Source organism: Mustela erminea, chromosome 5, assembly GCF_009829155.1.
Source record: "Mustela erminea isolate mMusErm1 chromosome 5, mMusErm1.Pri, whole genome shotgun sequence".
NCBI lineage: Eukaryota > Metazoa > Chordata > Mammalia > Carnivora > Mustelidae > Mustela > Mustela erminea.
The window spans coordinates 111,605,317-111,618,870 of NC_045618.1; the positions used below are offsets into that span (position 1 = coordinate 111,605,317).

Genomic DNA, 13,554 nt, shown 5'->3' on the forward strand with positions numbered 1-13,554 from the left:
CAGAGTCATTGGGGTAGGTGGGAGTGAGATAAAAAGGCAATTTTGAATTGTTCCAAAACTTAAAATTTTAAGGTAATTGCTCTTTACACTCTGAAAAGCTAATGGTAACTCCATTTTTTTGGTGCTAGTGCCACTTTGGTAGAAAGTTTCCAGCAAGGAATCATTAAGGTTGTTTAATTAACATAAATTAATGTCACATAAATACTTGACAAACTACCTTAGTATTAACAGAATCCAATGAATACTAGCTTTAGAGTGATGATTTTTTTTTAACATTTTATTTATTTATTTGACAGAGATCACAAGTAGGCAGAGAGGCAGGCAGAGAAAGAGGAGGAAGCAGGCTCCCTGCTGAGCAGAGAGCCCAAGGCGGAACTCGATCCCAGAACCCTGGGATCATGATCTGAGCTGAAGGCGGAGGCTTAACCCACTGAGCCACCCAGGCACACCTAACATGAATTTTTACCAAGACAATGCTCATTCTAGTAACCTTTTATTAGTCCTTTATTTGTTGAAAGTGTTTATTTCTTGCTCTAACTTCAAAATGTAATGGAATCTTTCTGCAGGTGCAATTTGGTATTAGTATGATTCATTTTAGACCTTTGTTCAGAAGAGATTAGTTTCTAAACTCAGAAAAATGACCACTGGTAGTTTCTTTGACTATCCTATGGCCTGGTCTCTGGTAACTTGCTATAACAGGAATATCAATTTATGTAGATACTTCATTTTCTGTTATTCTGAAAACTAATTTGTAAAACTCCTGGCCTTCTTGAGTGTTTTTAATTTAATTTTGTCTTCTCAAATTTAGATCTGAATTTTGTGAAGATAAAGCCACCAAAGTAGCCATTCAGTGTTTCCAGGGGTCAGTTGAAACTGGTAATCGGATAACTCCTGGGAACTCCTTAACAGATGTTAGATCAGAGGTAGTCAAATGACAATGGAAAAAGTACTTGAAACTAGGATGAGGCTAAATTACCTCTTAAGGAATAATTAACATCACTTGAACTTGAAAGTAATGTTATACTAGGGCCTAGTGGTCTGGACTAAAGCTAACCCAATACATACAGAATGCTAAGGGATTAGAAAAGAACATTTTTCAGAATGGGCACTTAAATTTTACCTAAATGTTTAATATAGTTGTCTCTGTTTTAAGGCAATAAATCCAAACATCTGCCAAAATAAGACCTAACAGGTTGTTCATAGTATTTGAGATGCATGAAGTTTTAAAACAAGCTTACTCTAAATTTTTGATGGTATTAGTTTGATGTATATAGTGGTAATTCATTAACATTTGTCCATGAGGAGATATTAATGCTGTTCACATCTTTAAATTTAGCATGAATAATTGGATACTTAATGTATCACCTGCACAAAATGTCAAGGAGACTTAATGAGAATTTCTTTACCTGTGAATTGAATGTAGTTTATAAAAGTTGTGCTGTGAGGCATGTTCCCTTTGCTTTTGAACACTGGAATTGAAGTTTTAAAGAATCGCAAATCCATATATCACAAGTCAGTTGCTAAGGCAATATATATGTTTCGGTTAAGGAACAACAGGCATATTCAATTGCTTCTGTATAAAGTCTAAATAGGAATGAGTTTTGAAGGATTATCCTTAACCACTGCAATTAGATACAGAAAAATTATACATTCCTTAAAAATTATGGATCTTTAGAGATAGCCCTTGGAATACTTTAGGGTATATGCAGTGCTGAAATTTAATAGGGTGATAGTGTTGAAATGTCCTTCCTCTAGAACAAACAAATCAGGGGCGCCTGGGTGGCTCAGTGGGTTGAAGCCTCTGCCTTCAACTCAGGTCATGATCCCAGGGTCCTGGGATGGAGCCCCACATTGGCCTCTCTGCTCAGCAGGGAGTCTGCTTCCTCCTCTCTGCCTGCCTCTCTGCCTACTTGTGATCTCCGTCTGTCAAATAAATAAAATCTTAAGAAAAAAAAAACAAACCAAAAAGCCTTGGGCTCTTTCCTCTTTCAGTATGATTAGGTGGAGATTAGATAAAAGGAGTTGATAATTCAGATACTGACATTGCCATTTTCTTAATATGTTATGTTATTTTATTTTATTTTTAAGATTTTATTTATTTATTTGACAGACAGAGATCACAAGTAGGCAGAACGGCAGGCCGAGAGAGAGGAGGAAGCAGGCTCCCCGCTGAGCACAGAGCCCGATGCAGGGCTCGATCACAGGACCCTGGGATCATGACCTGAGCCGAAGGCAGAGGCTTTAACCCATTGAGCCACCCAGGCGCCCCAATATGTTATTTTTTAAAGGTAGAATTATAATACTTTGAAAGTCTGTTTTTATAGTATAAACATACATTATATTCAGTTAATGTCTTGGGCCTAAAATCTGAGACCAGCAACTTAGTTTTATGTTACATGCTCTTAGTTATATGACCTTGAGAAGTTTCTCTTGGGCAAAAAAAAAAAAACCAAAAAACAAAAAACAGGACACTTGAAATTAAATATTTAGACAGTACCTTTATCCCTACTTTACAACATCATGAATTGTTTTCTTTCTTTTTTTTTTTAATTAAGATTTTTTTTTTAAATTTATTTGAGAGGGAGACAGTGAGAGAGAACATGAGCGAGGAGAAGGTCAGAGAGAGAAGCAGACTCCCCCTCGAGCTGGGAGCCCGATGCGGGACTCGATCCTGGGACATCCTGGGACTCCCTGATCATGACCTGAGCCGAAGGCAGTCGTCCAACCAACTGAGCCACCCAGGCGTCCCATGAATTGTTTTCTTAAAGGGAAAATTATATTTCCATTTTAGATGATGAGATTCTGATGTCATCTAAACTAACTGGTAAAAAATCTCAAGAAATGAATAGGTCACTTTTTAAATAAATAATGACTTAGAGCCATAAAAACAATCTTTTTTATTCCCTTTTTTGTTAGGGTCTGGTAACAATAGTATAAGATGGCCCCTTGAGAGCTACCAAAGTTTTCCTATAAATATTATGTCCCTCTAGCACAAGTAGAATAACTTGTCCTGTAACTTTTATGTAGATTACTGTTTTCAATTCTCATCTCTTACTTTCTTAGTTTTGTACATTAGACAACAATGGTGAAGTAGAAAAGATCTTTGGTTTTCTATTAGCATTTCTTCACTCACTGGGATAAACTGAAGAAGTTGACCGAAGTGTGGTCTTCCGGACATTGGTGGTGAGGTAAATGGATTCGTTCTGAAGTCCTTGGTGTTTCTCAGGTCTTTATAGAGCATTAGCTCATAATTTCCCCTGTCCTCCTCACCCCAAGTTACATACATTGTGAGGTGAAAAACTCTTGGTGACTGAAATGTTTTTAACTCCTATTTCGAGTGAGTCGTCTCATGTAATAAGTCAGTCCTGAGGCCACAGGTTCAAAGTCCCACTGCCAGTGTATATAGGTGGGCTTCCATACATCTGAACAGCAGTCCGCTGAGTGGAACATGAATCCAGCGGATGTTTTATACTACTGTAACCAGTGATTGTTTGTTACTAGGTAGTGGAGGGGGGCTGCCGAGAGGGGAAGCAGCCAGATGGCCATTGCCATCTTTTTAAAATTGATGGGAATATAGTTAATATTTACTGAGCATCTCTTAACTAAGCTGTGGGGATAACAAAGGCAAAATATATCAGGCATTCTCAATCATGCAGTGTTATCTAGCATTGCTGACATCAGTGTTGGAAAAAGACAAGGAAAGTCAGTTGCAAGAAATTCAAAGGATTTGAAAAGTGAAAAGCATAAATGTAAAAAATATAATGGAATACTCATTGACACAAAGCAAGTTTCTTTGCTTTAAGCAACACTAATTTTGAGTACTTTAGGGTGGTGCTTTACACACATTACTCCTTAAAAAACCTCGTAACTCCTGATTTAGGTATCTTCATGAGATCAAAGTAGTCTTGCCCTGGGTAACACATCTAAGTTATGCAGCAGAACCAAGTTACGAAAACTTTTTTTTCCCCACGCATCCTCCCCTAAACCTCCACCGACCCGACCCCTCCCCACCACCTACCTAATCCCAACCAGGATTTGAAATTAATTTAGCGCTATTACATTTTGGGACAAAGAGATCTTCCCTATGGAACTGAAACTTGTTATTACAATTTAGAACAAAAACCAATTAAGTGGTTTACTTCACGGTGGGAAGGCCATGAAAAATCGACTTCTACAGAAATAACCCCCGGGCAGCTTCACTCTGCAGACGCCTACAGGCCCCCGAGGTAGTCCAGGGGGAGGGAACCCGGAGGGCCTGGGAGCGGGGAGGAGCAGTCTGCCGCCGCGGGGTGCCCAGCCCAGCCGTTCGCCAGCGCGCCCACCCGCCAGCCAGTGCTGTCCGCGGGCGGAAGCAGGGTCCCCCCCGCCCCCCCTGCGGCAGCCCTGGGGCCGCGGTTGCCGGCGCTGGCCGGTTCCCTGGGAGACCATGTTTGCGGGGCTGGGAACGGACAGGCATCCGGTGCCGGAGTTTTACTCCCGGAGAAGGCGGTGGGACCCGCCGACCGCTTCCCTGCCGGAGGTGAGTACGGCCGTGGTCGCTCCCACCCCCGAGGCCCGGGCACGCCTGCCCCGCCGTCCGGTCCCCGGCCCCTGGCTCCCGCGGCGGCTCCTCCTGCCGCCGCCTTGCCCTCCGCCCCCGAGGCGAGCGGCACTCCGATGGACGTGGCCTAATTTGCCAACAAAACCGAGACGTAGAGAGGTGTAATCAGCCAAAGGTCAGACTGAGTTCTGGCTCCCTACCGAGGTATTTGGATGTTTATGAAAGTTCCGCCTCAGCACCTCGAATTGGTTGGCTGTAAAGTCCATAGCCCTCCATAGCCCTCCCGCGCGGAAAGCCGGCCCGCCCCGGGTGCGATCCCCGGCCTGCAGAGGCTGGCGGCTTGGTAGCTCCCACTGCCAAAAGGGTAAGCTTGCCCTTAGCCTACATCCCCTGGAGGGCGGGGTTGGTGTTAGAGCGCGCTCCTCTGCGGGCGAGTCGTATCTCCTCTTCCCCGCCGAGGCTCCCTGGGTGTCGGTTTATTGCGGGCTGAGACCCAGTTCATCAGAAAATCGGTCTGATGAGCCTTGGGCTACGAGTGCGGCCTAATTGAAATGTCCTTCCTTCTCTTCCTCCTTCTCTTCCATTTTTCTACTGAAACTACACCTGAACACAAAAAAGGATAAAATCCTGGCTTCAGTTAAACCAAAAAAAACACCCCGCATTACGACACTTGAAGACTCTACATCCTTACTGAATAAAGTGCAACAAGTGGGAATTGTTAAACGTTCATTGTGACGTGTATGTACTGTAAACTGAATTTTTAATATTTGCTGCAACATTTCATTTTATAGCAGTTGGGATTGCGACTGGGGATGTGGTACTGGAAAGATGAAACCAGAACTCTTGAATTCAGAAGGTAAATTTTATTAAAACTTTATTATAGCTTTTATAAAAATTACATGTGCTTGGGGTAAAAAAGAACATCAAGCAATACACAGGAGTATAATGAGCAAAATAAAAATCTGCTGAAATCCCACCATCTAAAGAAAACCATTTTGGGGAGCAGCCTTTCAGGTACCACTTTCTGATAACATATATCAACTGCTTCCTATGTACCCACACTGTGCTAATCAGTTTGCCTACCCTTTGAAAAAGCTGTGTGTTCATCCACTTTTACAGATGAAGAAACTGAACTCAAAGGGTTAAACAATTTAAAGAAAACTAAGTGACTTGGCCAAATCACACAGCTCACAGGTGACTAAGATGATTAAAATCTAGGTCTGTTTAACTCAGAGTCCATATATATGTGTATATATGTATATATATATATTTTTTTTTTTTTTTAAGATTTTTATTTATTTATTTGACAGAGAGAAATCACAAGTAGATGGAGAGGCAGGCAGAGAGAGAGAGAAGGAAGCAGGCTCCCTGCTGAGCAGAGAGCCCAATGCGGTCCTTGATCCCAGGACCCTGAGATCATGACCTGAGCCGAAGGCAGCGGCTTAACCCACTGAGCCACCCAGGCGCCCTATATATATATATATATATTTTTTTTTAAAGGCTTTAGATATTTGAGAGAGAGCACGAGCAGTGGGGAGGGGCAGAGGGAGAGAGAAGTAGGCACTGCAGAGCAGGGAGCCCAACGGGCTCCATCCCAGTACCCTGGGATTACGACCATATCTGAAGGCAAATGCTTAATGGGCTGAGCCATCCAGGTGTCCCAAGAGCCCACATTCTTAACTACTTTATAAAATTGCCTCTTGGAGTTACAGAAATACAGTTTTACATTAATGAGACTGTACTATACTTGCTGCGCAATAGACAGTCAATTCTCCAAGGGAAAATTACTAAATTAGAAAAAACTGATTTTAATCTCCATTGAGAAAATACTGACTCTATGAAAAAGTGAGTAAATTGGGATGTGTGGGTGGCTTAGTCGGTTGAGAGTCTGGTTATGAGAGTCTGGTTGAGAGTCAAGTTATGATCCCAGGGTCCTGGGATGGGGTCCTGGGATGGAGTCCCATATTGAGCCCCTGCACTGAGCCCTGCATTGGGCCCCCTGCTTGTTACAGAGCCTGTTTCTCCCTTTCTTCCTGGCTTGTGCTCTCTGTTGCTATCTCTGTCTCTCTCTCTCAAATAAATAAAATCTTTAAAAAATAAAAAAAGTGCATAACTAAGCAATACTAGCCACTGTCTGCTGTGTACCTAGCATGTGCCAGAAATTTACATGTTTTGTGGTTCTTAAATAGCTGTGGAAAGTGAGAATTAATACCTCCATTTTATAGATGAAGAAACAAGGCTCAGGGAAATTAAGTGATCGACCCAAAGTCAGCCAGTAAGTACCAAAACTGACATTTTGAACCAGGTTTGTCTGATGCCAAAGCCCTTCCCACCATAGATGCACTGTCTTCCTCCTATAGACCATAAGCCCTTCAGTGGCAGGAACTGTCTTACTCATCTTTGTGTCACCAGGAGCTGTCTACAAAACAAAACTTTGCAGAGTACACCCTCGCTAGATGTTTACTGAATATTTCAATAAACCAACTAGATTCAAGTAGAGGAAGGCCATAGGCAGGGGTCCACTTTAAAAAACTAGTTGTGGGAGGATTACAGATAGCTATACAGGACAAAACCATGAGTCGAAATGAAGTCTTGTATTTAGAGGAACAGAGAGAAAGGTGCAGGACTAAGAAATACGTCAGAGGTGGAACTGACATGATTTTAGATAGAATTGATAAGATGAGAAGGGAGAGGGAGAGAAGAAGTGCTCATGCTGATTCCCAGTGTCCGGCTCGGGTGATTGGATGGCTGGGGTTGCCCTTCACCTAGTATACAGAATAACAGAACTGGTGATGTGTTTGAGGTTAACTGTGATGTGTTCCCAAATGGTCTCTTAGGCTGTTGGATAAATGGGGCTGGAGATAGGAGAGGCTAAGCAGATGTACTTTATAGTTATATTATAAATGTAGTAATATTAATTGTCAAACAGTTTAAAGGCTAAGCATTATGTTAGGGTCAAAATCAAAAGTTTATATTTCATAGAATACTTGTTTCAGTATTTCAGAGTAGTCTGTCATTTCCAAAGTGGTGATTCATTTCAGTTTTTTGTTTGCAGATGTGTCACAGAGAATTCTGTTGTGTAGCTCCTGGAAGGTCACATTCAGTGAATGTGAGATCAACAGTGAGAAAGACAGGAAGAGCTTTGGGATTAGACAGCCAAGATAATCACAGGAGTCAAAGTATAAGTTAAATTTATGTTAAAATACCAGAAAATATGGATATAAATTATAAGTGCCAACATTTTCATTTCTCAGTCTTCATGTATATTTAAAGACTATCTCAATCCTCCCTCCCTCTCTTTTTTGTTTTTGTTTTTGAGAGAGAGAGAGGGAGAGAAAGCAGGCGTGTGTGGCGAGGGGGAGAGGGAGAATCTCAAGCAGGCTCCATGTCCAGCACAGCCCATGCAGGGCTCGATCTCACAACCCTGAGATCATGACCTGAGTCAAAATGAAGAGTCGGATGCTTAATCTACTAAGCCACCCAGGTGCCCCTCAAAATTCTCTCTTCTAATGGTGAAAGTTGGACCATGCTTTTTACTTACTGACCTTTGTAAATGAAATTAATTTGCAGTATTTTTCAAACTAATTTTCAGTGCTAATTTAATGATAACCCACCCCAAGTGTCACTGTTTCCTGTACAACCCTACCAATAAATTTACAGATTTTTAATTTCATACTGACTTTCTTACTCATAAAATACTCATTAGTTTCTTTAGGCTTATTACCAAATTATTCTTTAAAAATGGCTTGATTGGGGCACTTGGGTGGCTCAGTGGGTTGAGGCCTCTGCCTTCAGCTCGGGTCCTGGGATCGAGCTCCGCATTGGGCTCTCTGCTCAGCAGGGAGCCTGCTCCCCCCCCCTTCCCCCGCCTGCCTCTCTGCCTACTTGTGATCTCTCTCTCTGTCAAATAAATAAATAAATAAAATCTTTAAAAAACCCTGTTTAAAAAAAAATGGCTTGATTGATTTCCACTAATTTTGGAGAATGTATGTGTGATGGTATTATTTAAAAGGTAGATTATATGATGATGTTGAAAGGCCAGACACAAAAATGTAAATCTATAATTCCGTTTATATAAAAGTTTAAAATAACAGGCAGAAAAGAACTATGATTATAGAGGTCAGAATAGTGGTTACCTTTGGGACATTATCAACTGGCAGGGGGTGGGGGAGGGTTTAGTGCTGGAAATGGACTATATTATTGATCTGGGGGGTGGTTACATGGGTATGTACATAGTAAAAAATTCATCAAACTGGCCACTTAAGATTCATGTACTTCACTACATGTTAAATTATAGCGCAATTTTAAAAAGCAGAAAACTAAACCAAACCAAATAACATGCGAACTCCAGACTGTGGAGTACATGAAATGGGAGCCGTTAGGAAAGAGAGGGAAAAGAGTGCCATGAAGAGTGGGTGGGTGACAGCCCCTTTGTGGTGGAGCTGCTCTGTGTTTAAGCAGCTCAGCGTGGCAGGTCTCAGACTGTCAGAATTCCCTTGGGAGTCCTGCTGCTAAGGACAGTTACTAAGGAAGAGGAAAGCAGACCTTTGTATGTTTTAGAGCAGAATTAGTGTTTGGATTTGATGGAAATGCAGGTACTGATTCCCTTTTGGAGTCTAAGCATATTCCATCACAAATTAAAATGTGAGAGGACTTATGAGCAGAACATGCTCTTTTTTTTTTTTTTTTTTTTTTCCTCCATAAACTCTGTTTCAGAGACTTATGCCACCCCAGTTGCTGGTGATGGTACAGGGCAGAGGCAGCGGAGGTTGAGAGGAGACGGTGGTAGAGGCGGGAGCAGTGGAGGCACAGAGGGAAGGCCTGTTCAGTCACTGCACTCATACCTGGTTCTGTTTAGTTCGCTCCATGAACCTTGACTGAGCATACAGGATGGGTTTGCATCTGTGCTCTAGAAGCCTCTCCCACAGTAGCCCGGGAGGGGCATGATGAGAACCAGGGGGACAGGGGTGCCTGGGTGGCTCAGTGGGTTAAGCTGCTGCCTTCTGCTCAGGTCATGATCTCAGGGTCCTGGGGGGATCAGGCTCCCTGCTCAGCAGGGAGTCAGCTCCTCCCTCTTCCTCTCCCTCTGTATGTGCTCTCTCTCTCTCTCAAATAAATTAAAAGAAAATCTAAAAACAAAACCAAAAAACTAGAGAGATAGACAAGCATCGATCCAGGGGGGATGGGACTAGGGCTCTGATGAAGACTGGCAGGAGAACAGGGTCTTTGACTCTACTGTTGTAGGGGTGCTGGGAGTTAAATCTGGCCTTGCTGAAGGAGGGAGTAGTTGGTGAGACTGGCTGTGAGAGGAGGGGACGAGGAAGCACAAATGTCGCAATCACTGGGTGATGAGATTGCCCCTTGAGATAAGGACAGCGGGGGAGTCAGTAAGTTTGTGGAAGGGGTGAAAGATAACAAGTTGACTTTTGTAGATGTGCAGAATTTGAGGTGCCTGCCCATAGGACTCCCAGGTCAGTAGGAAGGAGTTTGGCCCTCATGAGAGAGGCCTGATTAGAATTAGAGTGTGGTATGAAATGACAAAGGTCAGAACCCTAGGAAATACGTACTTCTAAAAATTTTGAAAAAACATTTAAAAGTCATACTACTTTATCAGAAAATACCAGTAAGAAAAAAAAAAAACAACTTTGCAGTTCCACCCCCAAAGTAACTGTTAACATATTAATATTTGATTCTATAGCCTCTAAATCTTCTATATATGTGTACACAAACACACACATGCTTTTAACTTACTGCATTCTGCATTTCTGTATCTTTTTTCTTACTGCAAAGTTGTACATATGTATTGAAAAGAAATACATAAATGTACAAAGTTGAAAGTGATTCCGGCATTGTTCTACCCCCAAAAACACCAGTGCATCAGTGTTAAGGGTTACCACCTTATTTTTATTTGTCTTCAAGATACTGGTCACATTTATTTTATATCTTGTGACTTATAATTCCAGTATCTAAAATCCTTGCAGGTCTGGTTTTTTGCTAGTTTTTTTCTTAACAGCATTATTGAAGTTTTTAAAATAATTGTAAATATTTAAAACTTTTTATACTGGAAGATTTCAAGCATACACAAAAGTAGGAGAATGATATAATGAATTCCAGCATTCTCTTGACATAGCATCAACAGTCACCAAATTAAAGTCAACTTCATCCACACCCCATCTGCTCTACCCCTTGATTATTTTTAAGCAAATCCCAGACATCATATCATTTCATTATAAATATCTCAATATGTACCTAAAAAAAAAAAATAAGTGCTCTCTTAAAAAAAACTTACTGTTTACGTAATTACAAATATAAATGGTAATTTCTTTATAGCATCATATATTGAATTTGTACTCTGGTATCTGCTGTTGTCCAGTGTTTTATAAGTTTCTTCCAATCAGGATCCAGATAATTTCCATACGTTGTAATTGGTTTGATATGTCTCTTAATCAAGTGTAAAGATCTTAAAGTTTTCAAGGGTATTTTCACGTGGCTCCCAGGAATAGTGGACAGTCAAAGAGGAGCTAGCAAAGAGGAAGAATAATTAGGAGAGTCAGAGAAAAAACCCTGAGACACATAGGCCTTTGAAAATAAGAGGATGGAGTGGGGAGTGTCGCAGTGTCACATGCTAAAGAGAGTTGAAGGTAGGGCAAATAGTAAAAACGGCTTTGGATGTAACAAGTTAGGATTGCTGGAGGCGATCTGGGTGAGAAGCCGTTGCAGGAAGCAAGTAAGGTAGAAATCAGGTTAACAGTAGTTTGAAGAGAACATCTGAGATAAATTCAAGAACCTAGCAAAAATAGAGTACTCTTACCAGTTGGTGAGAGTGGAGAGAGTATCTTGTGAAGAAGGAAAAAAAGATAGTAGCCTTTTGGGGATCCAGTTCTAAGGGAAGGGGATTTTTGTTGGTTTTGTTTTCAAGGTAGGAAAATCTCAAGCTTGTTTTGGAGAAAAAGAAGAGATGGAACAGAAGAGGAGGAGTGGGGAGTGGGGTCAAGAGCACTGAAAAGATAGGAGCACCATGGCCCTGAGTGTGGTGGGAAGGAGGTAAAACAGACAGGAGGACTGGGGTGGTTGGAAGGCGATGGGGTGGGCTGGGTATCTGTGCTGCCCTTCTTACTGAGAATAAACCAGACTCTCCCAGGCTCCTGTTGGAAAGAGCCTGTTGGTAGCAGTGCTACGACCCTAACTCTTTCCCCTGAGATTGCTGCTCTCTCTAAGCCCCATTCATTAGTTACTGTCAACTACTGCTGCCACTGGGCTAGGGCCAAGGACTGCATTCAGCTAAGTACCTAGACCCAGTGCCCAGATGGGGCTATCTTCTGAAACCCAGGAGACGGGGGTACAGGGAAGGCTTCCCAGGGGAGGTGATATCCAAGCCAAGACTTGAAGGCAAAGAGAGATTTGGTTGGGGAGGAAGAGAGTGGATTCTATGTAGAAGGCCCAACACAGGTAAAGGCCCAGTCGTCAGAGGGCCTGGGGCATATTTGAAACTGCAGGGAGTTCAGGAGGCTGGATACAGGGTTCCAGGCAGGCATGAGTAGATTTAAACCAGGGTAAGATCATGAAAGGTCTTTCATGCCATGCTGAGGAATCTGATCTTCATTCAGAAGGCACAGGGGAGCCACTTGAAGTTTTTTTTTTTCTTCATTTAAAAACATTAAAATTTTTTTTTTTTAAGATTTACTTTAGAGAGAGTGTGTGTGTGTGGGAGGGGCAGAAGGAGAGGGTGAGAGAATCTTAAGAAACTCCCTACTGAGGGGTGCCTGGGTGGCTAAGTGGGTTGGGCCTCTGTCTTTGGCTCAGGTCATGATCTTAGGGTTCTGGGATCAAGTCTCACATCAGGCTCTTTGCTCAGCAGGGAGCCTGCTCCCCGCACCGCCCCCCCCGCGCCGCCCCCACCTGCCTGCTGCTCTGCCTACTTGTGATCTCTCTTTCTGTCAAATAAATAAATAAATGAAATCTTAAAAAAAAAAAAAAAAGAAAGAAAGAAAGAAAGAAAAAGAAACTTCCCACTGAGTATGGAGGCTGACATGGGGCTTGATTCCAGGACTCTGAGATCATGGCCTGGGCCCAGTCAAGAATCAGATGCTTAACTGATTGAGCCACCCAGGTGCCCCACCACTGAAGGGTTTTAAACAGAGAACTAAACTGGGTTTGGAACTGCATCTTAGAAAAAAAGACTCTGGCTGCAGGGTGGAAGCTACTTTGGAGGGAAACAAAGCCAGAGGGAGGAAATAAGGTGAGAAGCAGTTGCAGACATTATGTTGACGGGTGATGGTAGATAAAATCGAGAAGGTGGCAATGGGAAGAGAGGGAAGTAGACAAACTCGACATGTATTTAAGGATTAGGTGTCAGTGGGCTGCAAGGGCCACAGATGATAGAGAAATCAGGGATGACACCATTTTGCAGCTTGGCCACTGGTAGGTGCCCATTTGCTGAGAGGGAGGAGTAGGGAGTACAGGTTAAAGCGGAATGAATTCAGTGTCGGACATACTGAGTTTGAGGTGTCTGTAGGATGGCCAAGGGAAGGTGTCCAGTAGGCAGATGTATCATTTTATAAGTCTGCAGAAAGAATTGAACCTTCACTATAAAGTTGTCAGTTACCGATGTTAGTGGAGTAAATGAAATCACTCAGAGAAAGTGAGAAGAGAAACCAGATGGAACCCTGAGAAAGGCTCTCATTTAGGGAACACGTCCAGGAAAAGGAGCTTTAGAAGGAGACTAAAGAAAGAACAGTCAGCAGTGGGGGAGAAAATTTGAAGTGTTATGAATCCAAATAATTGGCTTTCACAAAGTAAAAGCTTGATCTCAAGGGCATTCGGTTTTTAACCTGTCAATTTCAGACCGTGGGAAACCTGTCTGGGATTTTAGTCTTCTCCACCCGGGGGAGGTCCTCATTTACACCCACTAGCAAATGGGAGTTTGCAGTCTTGTAGATGTTCCTGAGTTCAGAGAAGATGATCCCTTTCCTCTTCCTAACCTTGCAGGTCTTGGCATCTTTCCTGAATGAGTG

The 13,554-nt window shown here is 42.4% G+C and overlaps 1 protein-coding gene across 7 annotated transcripts in view; it reads left to right on the forward strand.

Moving 5' to 3' along the window:
• The first annotated feature begins 4,183 nt into the window (after positions 1-4,183).
• The window catches only part of PPP1R36 (protein phosphatase 1 regulatory subunit 36), a 31,664-nt gene continuing 22,293 nt past the window's right edge, over positions 4,184-13,554 (forward strand). For 2 of the 7 annotated variants that reach the window (XM_032344483.1, XM_032344487.1), the window contains exons 1-2: positions 4,426-4,904; positions 5,332-5,396. In XM_032344483.1, the coding sequence (XP_032200374.1) occupies positions 5,353-5,396 (44 nt within the window). In that variant the 5' untranslated portion in view covers positions 4,426-4,904; positions 5,332-5,352. Of the gene's footprint in view, positions 4,905-5,331; positions 5,397-11,459; positions 11,585-13,554 lie in introns of those variants that run through there. The other 5 variants (XM_032344485.1, XM_032344486.1, XM_032344484.1 and 2 more) reach the window with 4 other exon arrangements.